Raw genomic sequence first — 20,776 nt, forward strand, 5'->3', positions numbered from 1 at the left:
AACATCGTAGAACGTACCAGAATCATGTGAGGGATGGCAGGATAGCCAAGTAAGTACAGAACAAAAGAATGTACGTATATGGTAAGTAGGAAAGTCCATGCTGGCGTATGGTAGACGCACAGCCACTATCACTGCCACTCCCGGTCCGGCACAGCCGTAGACACAGAAGTTCAACATGAGCGATGTCCCTCAGGTCGCTACTGGGGCGGTACTTATACTCTCTTCGAGGCCGCCTGGATCAATGGAAGCTGGCGCGGAGATGGACAATAGCGGGCGGAGCCTCAGCCGCCAAAAGAGTGCCACCCCTGGCAAATGAGGGCGGGTCTTAGGGCGTCCGCCAGATGCCCGGCTAGAATACCGACAATTAGGCGGGGTCCTCGGGAGCCATTGTACAATGTGGTTCTATAGCCGGCCATTCACAGATCGTTCTGCGCAACAAAGAACTGCATTAGCCATCACCGTCATCCGGTACATAGCGAGCCTGAGGGTATTGATTGGGGCACACCAACGTCCGAACCGCACTTAGTCGATAATACTGAGATAGGCCTAGCTCCCGCCGACGTCGCAAGCCTTGAGTTGTCGCCGAGAGTTTTCGTCGTGGCGGTGAAGGCCATTTTCGATCCACTCGCACGAATCGATGCCCATGGACGTGAGCGCCGGACGCCAACGACCTAAAGTCCCGAATTAGGGGCACAAGAACAATGACGGCTTGGAGCTCGCCTCGAGGGGGTCGTTGGGTCCGTGGCGTACGGGCCAATTTTCCAGAACTTTGCGCCGCGGTAGACGGATGAAAGCTCAAGCGAGGCTGCGGGGGACAATGGGTCGGCCATTCTGTCATGCCCATATCGCATGAGCGACCCGTCATGTTCCGATGGGGGTTAGAACAATGGTCGCATACCCACAATGGCCCCCGGGAGACTGCGCCGACAGCGTTAGCCAGAGCTCCTGCAGTATAAAAGAGGGCGTCAGCAACACGATCGCCTCACCAACACCCCCACAACTCACTCACCACTCCTCGCTCGTCCTTGATAGCGCACTCGACTCTTCTGCGGCCCCTATGCCGCCCGACCTCCAGGCCCCTCATCCGCGAGGGCGCTCACACCTCCCTCGTCGGACAGACAAACCCCTCATCAACCTCTTATCAACCTCTTATCAACCTCTTAGCGCGCTGGCCACCGCAGGCCACCGCTCGATGTTTACCTGGAAATCCGAGGCAGAGCGTGTACAGGCGCAAGCGGACGCAGAGTATGCGCTCCTGCTGCATCCGGAAACCCTCGCATGGCGCTTCCAGACCACGGGCCGCAAACTGGCACGTTACGTCGGGGAGGGCAAGAAGCATCTCTTCACCGTGAATCACCCGTACGCGTCCCGAGTTGTTACTCGACCGCGGCCATGCTTCAGGCGAACAGTCGAGCGCGTGCCGTACGACCCCTCCGGGCCAAGCAGTCGATAGTCCCTTCGAGCAGGCGTGAGTGGTAGTATGTTCTGACAATCGCGAGCGTGCTAACCTTGTCAATTCCTCGGCAGTGCCTACGGACCCTCCTGCGCATGTGTGGATGGCTGAAGTCTCGCCCCATACGCGAGTGTTGAGGATGGAGCGCGGTCCTCGCACGAGTTCCTGACCACGGTGCGACGCTGGAGCATAGCTCGTGCCGAACCTGGTAAGCCCGATTCCTCGTATCCTACAGGGGTAAAATGGGCTCACGCTACTACCCTTGACCGCAGATTATCCGCGCCCGACGATAGTGACCATCACGCCCTCTATGCAAAGACCGTTCGTGCTGGCGGAGGTCACCACCCCACATTCGATCGGCATGGGGGCGCTCGCCGCGTAGACTGACTCCAGCGCGATACCTCATGCATATTCCAGCCACCCTGCACATACCTCGACGGATCCGGCCCTTTACGCGCTGCAGCACCGGCTTCAAATGCTTTGGTGTTGGAGTTTGTAGAGATACCTAGACCCCGAGAGTAGAAGGTTTCAGGAGCATGCGCGCACAACTACGAGGGCTGCGATTACTCCTGGGACCTGGCGCTCTTGCCCAACCGGGTTTAGTACCGCATGCTGAACCTCTTCATCAAGATAGAACCCACCGTAGTAATTGTTGAAGTAGATGTCATAAAATCGCACCTCACTTTCTAATTATTCCAGTCGGCTGCAGTGTCGCGGCAGTTGATGGTTTAGACCAAGAAGCGAAGGTAAGTAAGGGGCTTCCTTGAGATTGTGAACGCAAGATCAGAATTGTTCAAAGTCCGATAAACAAGGCTACTTACCCTCTGCTTACCCGGCATTTCGCACGGCTACAACCCCGCGATCCTTCTCTGCTCCTCCGATGCAGCATGCCGCGCCTCGTCTGCTCTCGCCCACCCTCCGACGCTCTCTAGCTGTCGCATTCCGCCCGGCACATGCTCGCGCCTTCACCATACTCGCGCTTGAGTCCTCCGCGGACGATACCTGCGCGGCCGTCGTCACTTCCGACCGCCAAGTGCTCTCGAACGTCGTCAGTGGGTCTCGTGCACAACCCTCTGCCGCGCAGTGAAGCTCAACAATCAGAGTTACAATATATTGCGGAACATTGAGACTATAAAATTGGTATATTGTACTAAAGTAAACGACTAGTACGGCGCGAGCGTATCGGTAAGGAAGTAAGCGATGGTAGTACGCTAGAAAAGAACATTCAACACAGTACGTAGGACCGACGTCCGACCAACCACGAGAACATAGAAATAAGAATACCATATCGTGCAACGTCATGTTCAAAAGGAGGGATCGAGGGGGCTCAGCTCAGGTCGACCAAGAGGCTCGCGCCCTCGAAGAGCACGTCTTCCTCGAGCATGCTCTCCTGCGACGACGAGGGGACCGGCTCCCCGCGGTACACTTTCCTCCCGCTCGCCCCGCTGGAGGATGCCCCTGCGACGCGGCGCGGCTTCACGGTTGCAGGCGCGGGGAGCCGCTTGCCAACGGGCGTGGCGGAACCGGCGGGCACCGCCCACGCATCTTCGACGTCCATCCTGACATCATCGTCTAGATCGGCGGCCGCAGAGGAAGCGAGCGAGGCCTGGGACGACGCAGCCTTCCGCTGGCTGTAATACGACGGCTGGCCGTTGTGCATCGGCATGTCCCACCACTCGCGCTCGTCATCAGCCGCTTCGTCTTCGCCTTCGCCGTCGGAGTCGCTCGAGATGCTGATGACCTCCGCATCGAGTGTGGCTTTCCGGCGGGGCGCTGCGGAGATGGAGCGCGAGACGGATCGGATGGGAGCGGGAGAGGAGGACGGCAGTGGGCCGGGTACGGGCGACGAGCGCGGGTTGTATACCGGGGAGGAGGACCGCGCGGGGGGAGCGCTACTCTGCCAGGGCAGGTCGGGCTCCTCCGAGGAGTCGCGCATCTCGTCGATGTCGATCCTGCTGCGCTTCGCGGGGCTACTCGAGACGGATGCGCGCGCCTTTCGTTTCGTGCCGCTGGTCGCAGCCTGGTAGTCGCCGAACATGTTCCAGTCGTCTAGCTGAGCGAGCAGTCCTCCACGGCGCGAAGGCCCGACGCTGGCCGAGGCGGCAGTCTGGGGCGTGTTCTGGGGATCAGGTACGGCGCGTTCTTTCCCTTTGCGAGTGCTGGTGTTCACTGGAGGTTCGGTTTGCACTGGCGTTCCTTGCGGTCTCGCTGTGGAGAGAGAGGGACATGCACTAGCGGCAGCGGAGAACCCGGTGGCGGCACCAACAGCAGAGGGTCCCACAGCAGCAGCAGAAGCGACGGAAATCGCAGAAGCAGAAGCGGCGGCGGCGGCAGCAGCAGCAGGAGCACGTCTCGCCCTCGGCTTCGCGACGGGCGCCGGAACCTCATCATACTCCCGATACGCACCCCCTCCCGCACGCTCGACCGCCGCATAGTCCACCTCCGTCGGCAAGTCGTCGCGCGCGCCCGTATCGATGATGAGTGCGTCCGGGTCGTCCGTCTCCGGCCAGGTGAATACGAAGCCGCAGTTACGGAAGGGCAGCGAGGACGGGGCGAAGACGTCTACGGGCGTGGCGGGGGGCGCGAAGCTTGCGTGCGGATTTATGCGGAGGATCTCTTTCTCGAGGGCGGTGGGGCGCGCAGGGGCTTTGCCTTTGCCTTTGGAGGCTCGGGCGCGCGTCGGGGCTGGAGCGGGGGCGGGGACGGCTGCGACTTGGACAGCGGCGGGAGCGGGAACAGGAACGACGACAGGTACAGCAGCAGAAATACAGGCGGGAAGAGCTGCAGGACCGGCAACAGGGATGGCGGCGGGAGCGGGAACGGCACGGGCTGGAATGGCGGCGTGTCTGGCTGCAGGAACGACAACACGAGCGGGAACCGGAGCTGGAACAGGAACCTCTGCGGGAACAGCGGGAACAGCGGGGGCAGGAACAGCGGCGCCAGTCGCACGCTTCTTGGGAGCCTTCTTCGCAGCCTGCTTCTCCTCGTACTCGGCGACGAGCGCGGGGTGGACGTGCCGCATGATCGACGCCGGGATCCACATGCGGATGTTCGCCTCCGGGTCCTTCGCCTTCTTCGCTGTGCCGGCGTCGTCCGCTGGATCGTCGCCGTCCGGTTCTGGTTGTGCTTGTGTTTGTGGCTGTAGTCGCGGCGGGTCCTCGGACTCGGACTCGGTGTCCTCGTACCGTTTGCTGCGCCGTCCGGGGTTCATGTCCGGCGCCCAGTCCTTGCCTTTTCCTCTCCCTGCGCCTCTGCCTCTGCCCCTGCCCACACCTCTGCCTCCGCCCCTGCCCGCACCTCTCCCCATGCCTCTCCCAGCGCCCCTGCCAGCGCCCCTACCGCGCGACCCGCTCGCCCCAGCAACAGGCTCCTTATTCCTGCCCTTGATCCCAAGCTCAGTGATGATCGCGAGCTGCTTCACGCACACCTCAACGCGGTACTCAAGCAGCTTGTCCGTCGACACGTGCTGCCGCGTGCTGTGGATCGTCACCACGAGCGGATGCTCCTCCCGCACAGGCCCGCGCGCGCCTCGGAGCAACTGCACCTCGTCCTCGTCGACCTGCGCGGGCGGCTCAGGCTCAGGCGTGCCCTGGCGCGCGAACGCGCCGGCAATGCTGCGCATCTGCGCCTCCTTGGGCGGGGCCCTCTTCGCCTTCCGGGGCGCCGCGCACGTGTTGACGAGCGCGGCGGGCGTGCCCACCGCCTGTGCTACGGAGGGCTGCCACCCGGCGCGTACGAGTGCGTCCCCGGGAAGCATGCCCGCGGCGATGCGGCGGTCCGTCTCGCGCTTATCGGTGATGAGCGCGGCTCGCCGGAGGGCGGTGAAGACGACGCCTTCGTAGACGAGGCTGGGGAAGCGGTACAGGATCTTGGAGCGGTAGCCCCACTCGGTGAAGTGCTGCTCGCAGAAGCCTGCGAGCGCGGGGACGTCGATCGCGACGCGGTCCGCTGGAGGGCCGCCGCCGTTGGCGAAAAGCGCTGGGCGCACGTACTTTGCGAGCGTGTCCATGTTTGGAAAGTTTGCGGGGATGGTGGTTGACGGGCGGCGAGTGGTCATGAGGCCGCTCGCATTTGTCTGCACCTCGAGCGTCATGTCGGCGCGCCAGCCAGGGAGCCATGCTTGGAAGGTGGCGGCGTCGAGCGAGGTGTAGTTGCGAATAAGCTGGTCGCCGTAATCGAGGCGCGCGAGGGCGTGCGCGACACCGGTGCCTACGCCGAAGACGCCCTGCTGGAGATGAGTGCGAGCGCAGAACGGATAGGAAACCACGTACGGAATCGTAGTCTCCGCCCGAGAGCAGCGCGATGAGGATGAGGCCGCCGCGCGAGAGACGCACCTCGGGGTGGTCCCTAAACGCTTGGGCTGTGTACACAGTGGCGTGCTGATCGCACGGCTTGCCGTTGAGGTTGAGCGCAGGGTGCGCCTTGTTCCCCGTCAGGTTCAGGCTCACGCTATGGGCGCGTGAGCCTTCGAAGGCAGAGAGAGAAGAGAGGGGCGCACTTTTTGAGGAGCATGCGCGCGCCAAAAAGAAAGGTGTCGGCGTCGTCAGTGAGGACGGCGTCGATGTGGCCCAAGGCGTTGAGGCGGCCGAGCTCGGCCTCTGCTTCTCCTTTGGCCTGTACGGTGTGAGACGCGATTTCGCGAAGTTCGAGCGAACCGACTAAGCACGCACCTCGCGGCAATCCATACCAAAAATGCGAATCAGCTTCTGGAAGTCGGGAGCGAGCTGGTGGGTGCCGCTCTTGCCCATGCGCGAGCCGCGCTTCTCCTGTGGGCGGGACCGGCCGTCGAAGATGAAAAGAAGCGTGAAGGGGAACCTAGACAGCCTGCAGAGGCGATAGAAGAGCATGCAGAGCTCGGGGGAGTCGCCGCGGTACTCGTCCTTGCCGCCGGCGCTGTGGAGGGCATGGCGGAGCCAGATGCCGGCGTCGACGCCGAGGCGGAAGGAGCGGGTGCCGTGCGCGTTCTTATCGAAGCCGTCGACGACGGCGAGCTGGGCGAGGGCGCGGGACTCGCCGGCTTTGTTGAGGATCTGGGAGGGCGGGGAGTGGGTCAGCCGGGCGTGTTCCCGCGGAGAAGGGGAGAGTGACGTACTTCCCAGAGCTTCGGGACGCCCATCGGAGAAGAGTCGGGTTCGGTGCGGATGAGGAGAGACGAGGAGGAGTCGCTAGGAGGAGCGTGGCGGGCGAGAAAAAAGAGGGAGAGAGGCGCGCATGGCCCAGGTTTGCAAAACGACGAACGCAAGATGCATGCTCGAAGAGAGCGGTTGCAACCTCGGGGCCATCCCCCTTGCCTTTTTTGGCGATTACCGCGTGCAGTCACGCGTGACTGCACGCGTCTCATTAGTCCCGCCCTCCCTCTCCCTCCCGTCCTACCTCCTGCTCTCAGGAAATGTATAGCATAAATGGACTGCACGAATGTGATGGATGTATTTGCGAATAACGGAGAGCTCAAGTGACGTGCAGTACTAACTAAACGAGCCAAGTTGTGGACGCAGCTTACGTAACCACCTCACGTTGGCGTACCGGCGGATGGAGGCTTTCTGGGTGTCTTTTGCGCGTCGCGAACCAGAGTTACCCTCGGTTTTACAGAACGTCAGTTTCTCCAACTAGTCGCCTACATGGCCGTAGACGCCCGTAAGCGCCCGGATTTTTGGAGACCACGTAGTCGTCAAAATACTTTTACATTTCGTGCAAAACATTTTGTGTGGCCGCGTAAAAGTAAAAAGGAACTTTACTTCCATGGCCATGGCCTCGCACACATTCTGTCGTACATATACAGACCCATTTCAATGGCAACAAACCGTCCACTCCCCGTCCACTTCCGTGCATCACCGGTCCGCTGTCCGGGGCGGTCTGTCCGCCGGCACGTAGCCGCCCGCTGCTCGTGCCTGGCGACGCGTCATCGATCACCTCGAGTCTCCCTCGCCCGCGACGCGCGTCGTCTGCATCGTTCGACTGTCTCTCCACTCTGCAACCACTCTGGCCCCTAGCTTCACTCCATAGGCCCTGTTCGCGATGACCCGCCCTCTTCGGGATGCGCTCTCACTTCTGCTTAGTCACCCCACACTGAGCGACTCTCTCTCACTGTCGGCGCTTATCACCTTTGTCGGCATCATAGCCCGCCTGCGCAATCGCCTCGCTGGATCGCGCTCAACATCTTCGGCGGCGGTGCGACCCCATACACTTCCTCTAGCGGTGACGTCCTTCATTGTCTCGGCCCTCAAGATATCCTCCGCCCATGTTGCCGAGCTGTGGGCCACCATAGGAGATGTTGTTTGGGCAGTTGACTCGATGGATCCCGACCAGATCTCGATCTCTCGGGATCTTGTTGATGTCTTTTTGGAATATGGTGCACAGTATCAGATTGGTACGTCTTGGTGTATTTCCTGCAGCTGTGAGTACCACTAATGTGCTGTTCATGCAGGCTTGTATGACTTCTATCCCCCTACCACCGTCTGTCTCTCGCCACACTGTATCTACATTCAAGGTCCTCGTGCTGGTGCTCAGCTCAACCTGGGCCGCTCGATCTCGACCAATGTTGTATTCTACACAAGGGACCTTGGGCCCGTCCCTGCTGTATGCCACTCGGCCAAATGCGACCGTATGTACATTACCTTCTCATCTGCGGCTCCTCCCGACAGAGGGCTTAGTAGATTATGTAGACTGCGGTGTACGATACTATCCCAACTACTTTGTCGACCCCACCACAGAAGCACGTTCATTCTACGAAGGCCTGCCTTCTGCCATACACGTCACCACACATGTCTTTGTGGAACTATCACTATGTATCCGCTTTGCCAATGCTGCGGCGTGTGCATGGTAAGTCTATTATATCAATATTGTCCTATAATACCTAAGTAATTATATTTGAGGGTGTCTTTTACAAACAATGCTCGGTTGTACAACCTTGAGCATGAAGACATCCTGAAGCGCTTTCCAGCTGGCTGGTCCATCGACCCAACTCTGACCTCTGTCCTTGTTGGTGATGCATTCTTTATCCACGGTCTCCTGCGCGATAAGGATGGCCGTCGTGGTACTCTCGTTTTACACAGCCAGGGTAATCAAGCTATGCGGCTTGACCCTGCCCTTCAAGAGCGGACAGCTCTACTGGTTGGGCCAGCTCGTGAAGCATGGAACCATCTATGTGACAAATGCTGTGCGGCAAGAACTGTTAATGGTCAACATGGTAAGTATATAATACCTAGCGCATACATATCACTAAAATAATATGCTAGAATTCATCCGGGCCGTGGTCATGGATGGAATCACAATCGGAAGGCCATGCTGTAACTTCCACGACTGCCAGGAACCGCTGTCTTCCCAACGTGACCGCTATTGCGAGAAACACAAATATCTCAGCAGTATTTGTGTTGTGGTTGGATGTGACTTGCCAGCCCCTTCTCCCCACCAGACCTGCATGGAGCCCTCTCATCGTGCCCTCGAGGATCCTTCAGGACGCTCAGCACTCTTTGTGCTCCAAAGACGATTGGAACGTCTCCGTGCTGCCTCACTGGAGGACCATGGTGATGGCATAACTGATGAACTCATTGACATTGATGCGGATGGAGAGTGTCCTACAAAGCCTGATGAAGGCAATACCAAGCCACGAGCACGGTTTGGACGCCGCCGCACCCATAACGAGCAGCTTGTTGTTGCTACATGTGGTGTCATCTTGGGACGGGCTACCATGTATGGGTCTGAGGGTTTAGATGGGACCAGGGTGAGTTATGCCATGACTTTTTCCAGAGCTATTATTAATCATAACTCAATGCAGCTGTTTCTACACGGCCTATTCCCCACACCAAGATCAGTACCACAAGTCATCTTCTATGACACTGCATGCAACCTCAAAAAACACATCCTCAATATCGGGGACCACCATTTCGATCGCTGTGCCATGCCTGTCGACCCCTTTCATGCCAAGACCAAACACAAGGAGACGGATGCCTTCTGTGGACAATACTGCAATGTGGCCTTGTTTCCTGAACTCCTTGATGGCTCTCGCTGGCGCTTCAACTCCTCAGCTGCGGAGATGACAAATGCATGGTTTGGAGGGTTTCAGTCTATTGTTTGGGAGATGCGGGCAGTGAGGTATGATTTCTTTTGGGATGAGATGATCCGGATCAGGAATGAGATAATTATAGGGGAGCTACAAAGGTCTAAAGCCAATCCTGTCTTGGTCCCAAGGGAATACTTGTTGTAATTATCAAAATTTTGTAGACATTGACTAGTAGCACAAGGACATTGTGGAGCGCTTGGAAGCTGGTCGCATTGTTGATCGGAAACACCGGTGATCGAATGAAGGAAAAAAAGTGTTCGGTGATGCGCACTCACCACGCCTGCAGCCTGCTCCAGTGTGGGCACCGCTCTTGATCTCAACTGCCCCGACACCTACCTCCACACAGGTGTTGGGCCCCAACTCCCGCCCAGTCTCTCACGCACGTCCCCCACTTGCCACCCACGAGTTGAGCCAAGTAGGCCGCAACGGGTGGCTTCTACTGGGGAGGCCAAGCCCCACCATGCATTGAGGCTCGGGGCACACTGCACCATGCCCGATGCGCGCACCGCTGATGCACACTCACCGCGCCTGCTGCCCGCCGCGGTGTGGGCACCGCTCTCGAGCTCACTTGCCCTGATGCCTATCCCCGCGCAGGCATCGGCCCCGACGCGTGCCCCAAAGACTCGAGCCCCGAAGGCCCCCCGGTTTCTCGCGCCCGAAGACCGATTTGCCACCCGCGAGTTGGGCCACGTAGGCCGCGACGGCGGGGACGCCGAGCCTTGCCAAGCACCGGGGCTTGGGGCGCACTGCGGTACACCCGATACGCGCGTCGGGGTCGCGGCGCATACACCCCCGTCCACCAATCACACCGCACGGTACGCGTGGCCCCAACAGTCTAGGCAAGGCCCGTAGAGCACGGCCCCTGTAGGGGCCCGACCATTGCGCCCGTCGCACCTTGCGTGATGGGTGCATCTTTCATTTCCTATCCTTCCCGTACGGCTCCGGCCCATCCTGTATATACGCGGGCCCGAGGAGCTCCAGGAAATCCCACTTTCTCTTACCCCGTCAGAGCTCAAGTTTGCAATTGTGACGGCGTCTGCGACCGCGACTTCAACAGCGACAGCAAGTTACCTCCCCTACAGCTTCCCCAACGTCCTCGTCTCAATGCGTATAGTGAGTACTCATCCCGAGGTTTGCATTCCCCCTATCCCCCGTGTTGCGCCCCATATAGCACGTATCGCCTGCGCAACTCCTTCCTCCCCGGTCAGGAGCGATAAGCTCGCTCGGCCCCTCCTCGCGCCCTCCGCGTCGTAGGGAACTCGGGATCATACTCGGAATCCCCCGCTCACACAAGACACTTTTCGGGTCTCATCCTCTCAGCCCATCGACCCCAATGTCCTAGGGCCCATTATGGGAGACTTGAATGCAGCACTGTGCATCATTTTTATTTAATATATTGTACTCCAATGGTTTGACCTCTTGGATTTTTCAGTCTATTTAATGATACCTGTTCCTATTTTGAAGATAGTTGATATGCTTCCCCAAACCTCCCATATTACATGGTTCATTTGCCAAGTTAATAGTGACCTGAATGATATTATATTTGGATGAACTGATTAAGAGCCCAGAAAAGCATTATATCAGTGGACTAAGCTAGTTGAGACTAGTGGGTATATGTTGTCTAAGGAGCAAAGGGGTTCAAGTTCCAATCATTAACCTCCATAAAAGTAGAGCTGTCAGCAGAGATATCAAACTGCTGCAAATCAATGTCAGACTGGGGGAATAGCTGCAAGTCATCAGTAGAGTAGGTAGTTGAGGGAGAAAGTGAGGAATTATTCTGTGGGGTATGGTTTAGCCAGATATCAGAGTCAAATTGTGCATCATCAAAAGTAGGGGAAGATGGTGCTTCAGGAATATTAGTGGGCACACTTGGAAGATTGTCAGCCAAATTAGCGAAAAATAAGCCCCATGTATCAAGTGAGATGTCAGAATTAAATGTGTCAAGGGATGGCAGGGGAATATGTATAGGGTCAAGAGGGTCAATGAAAGAGGCAACAAGGGATTCAGCAGGTGTGGCCTGAACATCTGTTACAGACTGCTCAAACGATGATCCTAAAAGCACAATAGTAAGCAAGCTGTGAAACAAAATGCAAATGAAAACACACCAGTTAAGTTCAAAGGGCCAGCAGGTGCCTCCCATGGAAGGACTGTCTTGTTCTTTGGCATACCTGCAACTTGCGCTCTATAGGCACTGAAGACAGCGCCTGATGCATGATAGCTGTCCCACAACTGGGGATCACCACAGCGGAGAAGCTGCTTGATGTTGTTGAAGGTTGCCTTAGCACAAGTGACCCCATGCAGATTGTTCCCAAGCGCAACAACAACGTCAACACGGGAGTCCCTTCGTAGAGTGTCGGTGGCCTCCACGAAGTTCCACACAGCAGAGAAGGAATAGCCTGAAGGAAACTTTGGTGGATGTGTGGAAGGAGTGGAAGGGACATATGCGGATGGACCAGTGATGGGGGCAGTGGTGTTGACGACATCCAGCTTAGTGCGCTTGGAAGGATGCTGCGGGGAGCCAGGGCCAGGAGAAGATGACCGGGGATGCTTAGAGGACGAAGCAGGAAGCGCAACCCCCAGTGCCGGGAATGTAGGACAGTCTTGATCGGAGAGACCTGATATGCGCAAGCAAACTTCACTTGCACCTGAATCAATGCTGTACGCAGACTCGAGGTCGAGAGTGATCCAGCCAGATGACATGGGACTGAAGACATCACAATGGGTGGTGTCGGAAGGGAGAGTGGTTACGAGAGCAGGAAGCTCTGACAGCACATAGTGTGGATGAGCAGGAAGATATATGCGCAGCACAGTGGGGCACTCTCCAGACTAATAGATGATGCATAAGACCACATACAAAACATAGAACACAACCCACATACCTTGATCCATACTCGGAACTGAACGGTCTTCTTCATGCGCTCGGAAACACGAAGGACATCAAGACGCTTCACAGACTCCTCATCACGCAGGACGTCATCCTTACAGCGCTGGAGATATGCACCAAGACTCTGGTTCTGGCTCCACATCGAGCTGAGCGGGTTTGCAAATGACGAGGACGCAGATGTCCGAGATGATGTGGGCGGGGGAGCCGGCACCAACGCAGTGGACGAGGACAGAGATGAGGATGAGGATGCCGGAGTGTTGACATTGACATTTGATGGATGATCAAAATCGAATGTATTAGTTGGATCATGTACATGTGAGGCAACAGCAGCGGGGTCATGGAACGTGAGGGCGGTGGAGACGGCAGACATCGTATTGACAAGACTGGGGACATCGGGCATGGAACCGGAAGCGGGGCCTGGAACAGCGAAGACAGAGTCGGAGACAGCGGGGATGATGCCAGCGGGGAGCGAGCCTGGGACAGTGACGGGCACACTGATGCCGGCAGAGGCGCGGGCATCTCTACGAAGCTTCCGGTGGTACTGGCTGTGACAGGACGCAGACGTCCGACCGACGCAGCAAGGGACGCAGACGTCGCAGTTGCTGGTGGCCTTCCCCTTGCACCCCACAGCACCGGCTCTTGCACAGACGGCCTTGGGTGCTCGGGACATCTAAGATGATGATCAAGTGAGATAAGCATGTGATGATGAAAGATGAAGAGGGCGTACTCACAGTAAGTAGGCAAAGGACGCTCGGGCTTAAGCCTATACAGAGCGCTGGATACCTACACCACGGGGAGGATTTAGATTAGCTCGAGAAACGGAAGATAACACTGAGTCAGCGCACCTGAGAGCCGAAATCCACCTAAGCCCGCAGCAATCAACACCGAGGGTATGCGCGGGTAGTCTCTGATGCCCAACGTTGCCGAGTGTGAACCAGGTGGGCGGGGCCGCAAGAGCACAAGTGAGAACAAGAATAGGAACAAAGCAGATGTGGCAGAGGAAGGAGTGGGCGACTCAGCGAGTGTGTGGGGTAGTCCGGTGGGCAGAGACGTCGAGCGGGCAGAGCTTATGAACGGCGTCGAGGAGGTGGTGGGCGTCGAGGAGAACGACCATGGCCACGACCACGGCCACGGCCACGGCTACAGGCGCTAGAACGGCCATGGCCACGCGCTAATTTGGCCACGATCAAAATTTTATCTCCGGAGATCTCCGGCCGTGGCCGTGGCCGCCCACAGAGCCGCCTATGGCCACGACCACGTAGGCGACTCGGCGCAGAACCTAACGTTCCCCGGTTTTAGTAGCATTTAGGGTGCCAAAAGTATTCCGGACTCTCCTGACTTTGAATTACGGCTTCGAAGGCGTCCTAGCACGGTTGGCAGCGGCAAAGGCTCGAATGTCGCCCAGGGTGACGCTCACTTTTCGGACGCACAGCTAGCGGCCACAGAAGCGATACATCTTCGAGTGCATGTTATCGTAGAATAGGTTAACGCCAAAGATGCTGCTGTGTCTGCTGCCGAGACCTGAGAGCTTCCGTGTATAAGCAGGCTCTTCATACGGTGCAGTGTGTAGATGCCATGACTATATTACGCCTTATTAGAAGATTCTAAACTACTGCTAGGCGGAGCCGGTACCTCCAGATCCTCCAGACTCCATTTAGGCCGCGACTCTATCGAATAGTCGTCCGTTTCCCCGCTCAAAAAGCGCTCCATCGACGCCCACCCGATCATCACTGCGTTGTCTGCACAGAACATGTCAGACTACCGGCGGGGGACGCATATCAGGACTAGCATACCTGTACAGAGCGACGGCGGCGGGAAGTTGAGCGGGATCCATTCGTCTGGACTCTCTGTGTCCAAACACACCCGTAACCTGCACAGAAACTCCGTTAGCACTATACCCACAGCACACAACCTACGCACTACGCACCTCTCCCGCAAGTACTGGTTACTCGCGACGCCCCCGCTCACGACCAACGCCCGCACTCGCACGTCCTGCCTTCGGCACAGCCGCATCCCCAGCACGAGCTTCTCCTCCAACTGCGCAACGGCCGCCTTCTGGAAGCTCCGCGCCAGCCCCAACCGCGCGCGCTCGTCCAGCACGCTGCGCTGCGTGTCCAGATACCGCTCCACCGTCGAGTGCAGGCCCGTATATGAGAACGCGAGCCGGCCGCGCATGGGACTCGGCATCCGGATCTCCGGCGCGTCGAGTGGGGCGGAGGCGCAGAACCGCTCGAGCGCGGCCCCAGCGGAGGTGCCGGCGAACGGGATGCCGAGGAGGCGCGCGACCTTGTCGTACGCGTTCCCGATGCTCTCGTCGAGGGAGGTCGCGAGGATGCGGAAGGACTTTGGGGAGGTCGCAAGGAGGAGGAGCGTGTGGCCCCCGGAGACGAGGATGGTGAGGAAGGGGAATTGGGGGCGCTCGGAGGGCGGGGAGGTGAGGAGGGGCGTTAGCGCGTGTGCTTGCTGCGCGCGAGTTAGCGGACGTGCAGGGGAGGGGAGGAGAGGGGTGGGCGTACCATGTGGTGGACGCCGACGAGGGGCTTGTTGAGTGCGGCTGCGAGAGAGCGCGCGGCGTTACCGCATACGCTGAGGCAGCCCGGGATGCCTGCGGGATGTCAAAACGTGCGCACACACAGAAGGACGCGACATACCTGGTCCCAGCGTGAATGCGATCCCGTCTACGTCGTTCACCGACATATTAGCTTCTCGGAGCGCTCTCTGGACCGCTCCTGGCTAGGTAGTAGCGGTTAGCACCCGTGCAGTGTGGAGAGGGCGGGGACGTGCCATATTGCGCTGGTGCGCATGTAACGCAATAAAGGGATGTATTCCGCCATACTCCTCCAGGCTTCGCAGTAGGATGAGCGACGTCGCGCGTGTGCAGGGGCGGGCCGGGACTCACAAGGCTTGCTGGCTGATCACGACGTTTGAGAGCACTTTGCGGTCGGAGGTGACGACGGCCGCGCAGGTATCGTCCGCGGAGGACTCAAGCGCGAGTACAGTGAAGGCGCGAGCGTGTACGGGGCGAAATGCGACAGCTAGAGAGCGTCGGAGGGGGGGCGAGAGCAGACGGGCCGCGGCATGCTGCATGAGAGGAGTGGCAGAGAAGGATCGCGGGGTTGTAGCTGTGCAACATTCAATGCCAGGTGAACGGAGGGTTAGTAGCCTCTCTCATCGGACTTTGAACAGTTCTTATCTTGCGTTCATAGTCTCAAGGAAGCCCTTACCTTCGCTTCTTGGTCTGAACCATCCACGCCGCCCATCCGACCGGAATAATAAGAAAGTAAGGTGCAATTTTATGGCATATACTTCAACAATTACTGCAGTGCTCTACAGTGGTGGCTCTATCCCGATGAAGTGGTTCGTTTCGGGGTGGGTTCAGCATGCGGTAAACCCGGTTGGGCAAGAGCCCAGGAGTAGTCGCAGCCCTCGTAGTTGTGCGCGCATGCTACTGAACCCTTCTACTCTCGCGGCCTAGGTATCCCTACGAACTCCAACACTAAATCATTTGAAGCCGGTGCTGCAGCGTGTAAAGGGCCGGATCCGTTGAGGTACATGGGTGGCGAGTAGGGGAGTGTAGGTTGCCCCCGAGCTAGAATATGGAGGTATCGCCCAGCTCAGTCTACGCAGCGAGCGCGCCCATGTCGAGCGAGTGTGGGGCGGTGACCTCCGCTAGCACCAAAGGTCTTTGCATGGACAACATAGTGCTCATGCGCGGATGGTCTGCGGGAAGAGGCAGTCCGGGTCAGCGTGAGCCCATTTGATCCCTGTGGGATACGAGGAAGTGGGCTTACAAGGGCTGCGATCCAGCATCGCACCATGGTGAGAAACTCGTGCGAACACTACCCTCCCTCAACACACACGTATGCGGCGAGACTTCAGCCGTCCACGCACGCGCAGGAGGGTCCGTAGGCACTGCCGGGAACATTACAAGGTCAGCACGCCCGCGATGGACAGAACATACAACCACTCACGCCTGCCGATGAGGTCAATTGCTTTTCTCGGAGATGTAGTCGTAAGGCTCTCGCTCGATGCCCTGAGCCTGAGCCAGCGGTACCGCGAGTGCCTCTTCGCCTGAAGCATGGCCGCGATCGAGTGGCAAACCGGGGCTTACGGGTGATCCACAGTGAAGAGACGCCCCGTGTTCTCCTCGACGCAACGTCCAGGTGCGGACCGCGGTATGGCGGTGCAGACGAAGGTCGCGAATCCAGCAAGAGCGCGTACTCTGCGTCCGCTTGCGCTTGTATATATTCGCTCTGCCCGCCGTGGATGGGTTTCCAGGCAGACGTCGAGCGGTGGCTAACCTGCTAAGAGGTTGATAAGAGGTTGATAAGAGGTTGGTGACAGGTTTGTCGGCCAGACGAGGGAGGTGTGCGTGCCCTCGCAGTGGAGGGGCCTGGAGGTCGGGCGGCATAGCGGCCCTGAAGTATCGAGTGCGTGGTCAAGGACGGGAGAGCATTGGTGAGTGAGTTGTGGGGGTGTTGGTGAGGCGACCGTGCTACTGACGCCTCCTTTTATGCTGCAGGAGCTCTGGCTAAGCTGTCGGCGCAGTCGCGCGGAAGCCATTGTGGGTACGCAGCCATTGTTTCAAGTTTCATCGGAACATGGCACGTCGCTCACGCAGTAGGATCGGGCAGAATGGCGGGCCCATTGTCCCCCGCGCCCTCGCTTGTGCTTTCATTATACGGGGGCTACCGGCTACCACGGCGCAAAGTTGCGGAGCTTTAGCCCTTATTCCAGATAACCAATGACGGCCGAGTCCAGGTGGACTTCCTGCCGCCATTGTTCATCTACCCGTAACTCGGAGCTCTTAAGTCGTTGGCGTCCGGTGCACACGGCCGTGGGCGATCGGTTTGTGGGAGTGGATCAAACCAGGCCTTCCCCGCCGCGACGAAACCCTTCGGCGACAACTCAAGGCTTGCGACGTCGGCGGGAGCTAGGCTGTCCTATCGTCGGCTGGGTGCGATTCGGACGTTGGTATGCCCGATCAATACCCTCGCTATGTACAGGATGACGGTGATGGCTAATGCAGTTCTTTGGTTGCGCAGACCGGTCCGTGAATGGCCAGCCATAGACCCACATTGTACAATGGCTCCCGAGGAACCCCGCCTGATTGTCGGCATTCTAGCCGGGCATCTGGCGGACGCCCCCAAACCCACCCTCATTTGCCAGGGGTCGCACTCTTTTGGCAGCTGAGGCTCCGCCCGCTATTGTCCACCTACGCCCCAGCTTCCATTGATCCAGGCCTCGGAGAGAGTATAAGTACTGCCCCAGTAGCGACCTGAGGCACATCGCTCACCCATCCCTCTCACCCCGATTCCGACTACCCTACCTGATAGCATAACGCTCAAGCATCCCATGGGGACTCCACCGCCCCCAACACGCCTCTTGCGACCTTCGCGTCTGATAGACGAGCCTCTCAACCCGGTCCTCCGGCGCCTTCCACGTCTCAATATCCGACACTATCTATCTCTCTACCGAACTCGCGACTCTCCTATATGCACCCGCGCGACCGCTGCCATACGGGTAGCGAAGGGACCACTACGCGCCGAGCTGAACCATGGCGTCTACGTCCTATGGACTGAGACGACGAGCAGACCATCTCAGCGACGCCAAGATAGCGCACAAGACGCCCCCGCGGCAGGGAACAGCGCGCTATAGCGGCTGTGTTTTAACGCAGCCGCCCTTCATGGTCACTTGATAGGGCTTTACGTCCCGTAAGTAAGTACCCTCAGCGTCGCTTCGTCGTTTTCCTGTCCGTCGTACTAATGACAGTGTGCTCTGAATAGTTGATTGGCATCTGACATCGGATTGGACTCCACACACACTCACTATCTATCCACGAACTCGTCATACACTCCCGCGACCGCGACTCGCTGCTGGTCATCCGACATCTCACTCCGTCATGGGCGTCCCGCCAACGTCGACACGGCCAGTATATCGAGCTCGCGTCGTTCGCGCCAATCCCGCACCCCATCTACGGAAGCGACGCAGAGGTCGCGCGGTGCTCATCCAAGACGAGGACTGGACATCGGTCTCCGTCTACCCCCGATCGTGGAGGATCACAAGAAGGGACTTTCATTGACGCCATCGAAGAGAAGACGAGGGCCTCTGAGAGGGCAGACAACCCTGCAGGGTGCCCTCTCACGCTCTACGCGCCGCCGCTTTGATCGCCAAACTTGAACAACGTCATGCTCGCCGAGCTCTACGCGCGACACCGCTCGAGCAAAAAGGCGACCGACGACGTTGGCATCACGATCCCCGCGGAAGAAGACTACGTGAAGGCAGAAGGAGAGACACCACACACTGTTCACTCCGAGCTCGGCCATCCGCCCCTCTGTCGCAGCTGATCCTCACGCTGTCGTCTCCGTCACGGTCCGCCGTGGCCACGCGCCTGACGCGGTCATGTACAACGATAATTCCAACCACCCCCCAGCGTCCCACTGGCACCCACGCGACGCACGCAAACAGGCCAGGCGTAAAACGCATCGGGAAGGAGCGCCCCACGTGGAGGTCGCGTTCGCAGTCGTGTCCGACCTGCAGCAGCCCACTTCACGGCTGTTGCTGAACCCATTACTGCACGCCAAGCAGCATCTCACCCTCTCCGACCCGCCCCAGCTCGAGGATGACACTCCCTGGAGGCAGGTGTCATGCTCATTCGACCTTCGTATGGAGGCTGAAGGAGACTCGCTGAAGGCTCTCGCAAGGAACCTGCTGTCGACAACAGTGTGCAGCACATAACAGCTTCATACGTAGTACTTGCCCGATATCAATTACGGAACGAGTAAATAACATTCCGTTGATGTCTTTTATTTCTTTGCGACTACTCAATACTGTGAGCGACACGTGTGTGGCATACCAGCGAGTATCGGCGCCGTAGACTTGCGAGGGATGGTGTACTGTCGAGACGAATTTGGAACAAGGCCAGACCTATTCTGCCGGATACACAACGTCGGCGCAACACGAGCCCGTTGGTCGTCGCAGGAGAGCATGCTCGAGCTCGATCCCTCTTTTAGATACGAACTTGACGTTGCGCGACTCTCGTGGTCGGTCAGACGTCGATCCCTTTTGTGCACTGTGTTGCGTCTTTCCTAACGTACTACCACGCAGAGTGGCATACCGATATCCTCGCATCGCACTCGTCGTCCATTGTAGTGTGATAGATCGATACTGCAGTCTGTTATTCGCAACATGTCGTAGCCCTCAAGTGTTGATCTTCACTAACGCGGGCGCGGGCCCCGACTCCACGCCAGCCGATTCTTCCTCCGCTGTGGGCCCGGTCTCGCCCTTCGCGTCCGCGCCCGCGTCCACCTCCACGGCGGCGGCGGCGTCCGCCTTCGTCTCCGTCGCACCGACCCCTAACTTGCCGTTGGTGGACGCGGGGCCGTCTTCTGTACGCACACCACCCGCGGCGGGCGTCGACTCGGGTGCGCCGTCCGCCGCCCTGAGCACGGTCTCCATGGCCCCGTCCTCCGACCTGCCGCTTGGGGACGCGGGGCCGTCTTCCTTACGCGCGCCAGCTGCGGCGGGCCTCGACCCTCCCGTCCTGAGCACGTCGAGCCACCTGTCGACGAGCACCCCCGCGCGCGCCCGGAACCTGAACTCGCCGTCGCGCGGCACCTTGTCATCGCCGAGGGCGTGTATGTGGCGCATGACCTTGCCGATCTTCGAGAACTGGCGACCGGGCGCGCGGCGGGGCAAATGATTAATTATCAGTCACGCTGCCAGACAGACGCACCACAAACGGCGATATGGGGACGCGAACCGCGCGGGAACGCATTGCCAAACGCACGGCGGGGGGAGGGGGATTTCACGATAGCGGGGGTAGCGGCTCAAGACTCACCATCAGGTACTCGATCCGCATGTTGTCGTAGGTTTCCACCAGCGTGAACAGCTGGTCGAGCTGAGGCATGTCCTGACTCCGAGGATGAGTTGTTGTGGACGGTCGCGATTCACGCTGGGTACTCACATCCTCCTTAGGCGTGGCTTTGGTGTTCAAAAATGCCTTCTGGAGCTTGTGTCTCCATTCCCTGACTCTAAGAGCCGCGGGATCGACCATGATAGGAGCTAGGTGTTCGAGGTGCTCGATACAGGACATGGTCTGAAGGCAAGGATGGACGAAAACGCACAGTCGGCCTCGTCGTCTGTCCCGCCCGCCGTCCTCTGCTTGCCCTCGTCCTCGGATTCGACGACCGCCTTGCACTTGGGGCCGTTCTGCCTGCCTTTGGGCGCGCTGCTTAGGGGTGGGCTCAGCTGCACGGGCTTCGACTCCGCGCCAGCCGATTCCCCCTCCGCCGCGGGCTCGGGCTCGTCCTCGCCCTCCGCGGCCGCGCCCACTTCCAGTGCAGCGATGCCGTCCGCCCCCGCCCACGCGGCCCCGTCC

The 20,776-nt window shown here is 58.8% G+C and overlaps 7 protein-coding genes across 7 annotated transcripts in view; 2 read left to right on the forward strand and 5 right to left on the reverse strand.

The window, feature by feature from the left end:
* Positions 1-886: 886 nt before the first annotated feature.
* TRAVEDRAFT_42798 (uncharacterized protein) lies at positions 887-1,453 on the forward strand (the record flags this gene model as incomplete). Its single annotated transcript, XM_008035506.1, has 1 exon — positions 887-1,453. One exon carries the CDS (start codon positions 887-889, stop codon positions 1,451-1,453), a length of 567 nt encoding a protein of 188 aa, XP_008033697.1.
* Positions 1,454-2,571: 1,118 nt separating this feature from the next.
* On the reverse strand, positions 2,572-6,569 carry TRAVEDRAFT_68878 (uncharacterized protein; the record flags this gene model as incomplete). Its single annotated transcript, XM_008035840.1, has 5 exons — positions 2,572-5,678; positions 5,725-5,902; positions 5,952-6,067; positions 6,124-6,483; positions 6,546-6,569. The coding sequence occupies 5 exons, from the start codon at positions 6,567-6,569 to the stop codon at positions 2,781-2,783; spliced, it is 3,576 nt and encodes a 1,191-aa protein (XP_008034031.1). The 3' UTR covers positions 2,572-2,780.
* A 1,307-nt stretch (positions 6,570-7,876) lies between these two features.
* Positions 7,877-9,656, forward strand: TRAVEDRAFT_114826 (uncharacterized protein; the record flags this gene model as incomplete). The annotated part of the gene is made up of 5 exons (XM_008035841.1): positions 7,877-8,054; positions 8,116-8,265; positions 8,373-8,643; positions 8,732-9,156; positions 9,274-9,656. Coding segments are annotated over 5 exons (1,407 nt in total), but the record flags the coding sequence as incomplete, so codon positions are not given.
* A 1,477-nt stretch (positions 9,657-11,133) lies between these two features.
* Positions 11,134-13,558, reverse strand: TRAVEDRAFT_17133 (uncharacterized protein; the record flags this gene model as incomplete). The annotated part of the gene is made up of 8 exons (XM_008035240.1): positions 11,134-11,238; positions 11,545-11,564; positions 11,681-12,338; positions 12,392-12,941; positions 12,967-13,066; positions 13,128-13,179; positions 13,242-13,259; positions 13,472-13,558. The coding sequence occupies 8 exons, from the start codon at positions 13,556-13,558 to the stop codon at positions 11,134-11,136; spliced, it is 1,590 nt and encodes a 529-aa protein (XP_008033431.1).
* A 372-nt stretch (positions 13,559-13,930) lies between these two features.
* TRAVEDRAFT_160329 (glycoprotease) lies at positions 13,931-15,483 on the reverse strand (the record flags this gene model as incomplete). Its single annotated transcript, XM_008035842.1, has 7 exons — positions 13,931-14,135; positions 14,190-14,266; positions 14,324-14,859; positions 14,913-15,001; positions 15,048-15,129; positions 15,181-15,241; positions 15,296-15,483. 7 exons carry the CDS (start codon positions 15,481-15,483, stop codon positions 13,981-13,983), a joined length of 1,188 nt encoding a protein of 395 aa, XP_008034033.1. The 3' UTR covers positions 13,931-13,980.
* Positions 15,484-16,101: 618 nt separating this feature from the next.
* TRAVEDRAFT_42802 (uncharacterized protein) lies at positions 16,102-16,476 on the reverse strand (the record flags this gene model as incomplete). Its single annotated transcript, XM_008035507.1, has 3 exons — positions 16,102-16,192; positions 16,257-16,308; positions 16,368-16,476. The coding sequence occupies 3 exons, from the start codon at positions 16,474-16,476 to the stop codon at positions 16,102-16,104; spliced, it is 252 nt and encodes an 83-aa protein (XP_008033698.1).
* Positions 16,477-19,596: 3,120 nt separating this feature from the next.
* TRAVEDRAFT_17135 (uncharacterized protein) overlaps positions 19,597-20,776 on the reverse strand; it is a gene marked incomplete at both ends in the record, with an annotated part of 3,481 nt that continues 2,301 nt past the window's right edge. The window contains one exon of the mRNA XM_008035241.1: positions 19,597-20,067. Coding sequence (XP_008033432.1) covers positions 19,597-20,067 — 471 coding nt within the window. The remainder of the gene's footprint in view (positions 20,068-20,776) is intronic.

The sequence above is a fragment of the Trametes versicolor genome, assembly GCF_000271585.1.
Source record: "Trametes versicolor FP-101664 SS1 unplaced genomic scaffold TRAVEscaffold_2, whole genome shotgun sequence".
NCBI classification, from domain to species: domain Eukaryota; kingdom Fungi; phylum Basidiomycota; class Agaricomycetes; order Polyporales; family Polyporaceae; genus Trametes; species Trametes versicolor.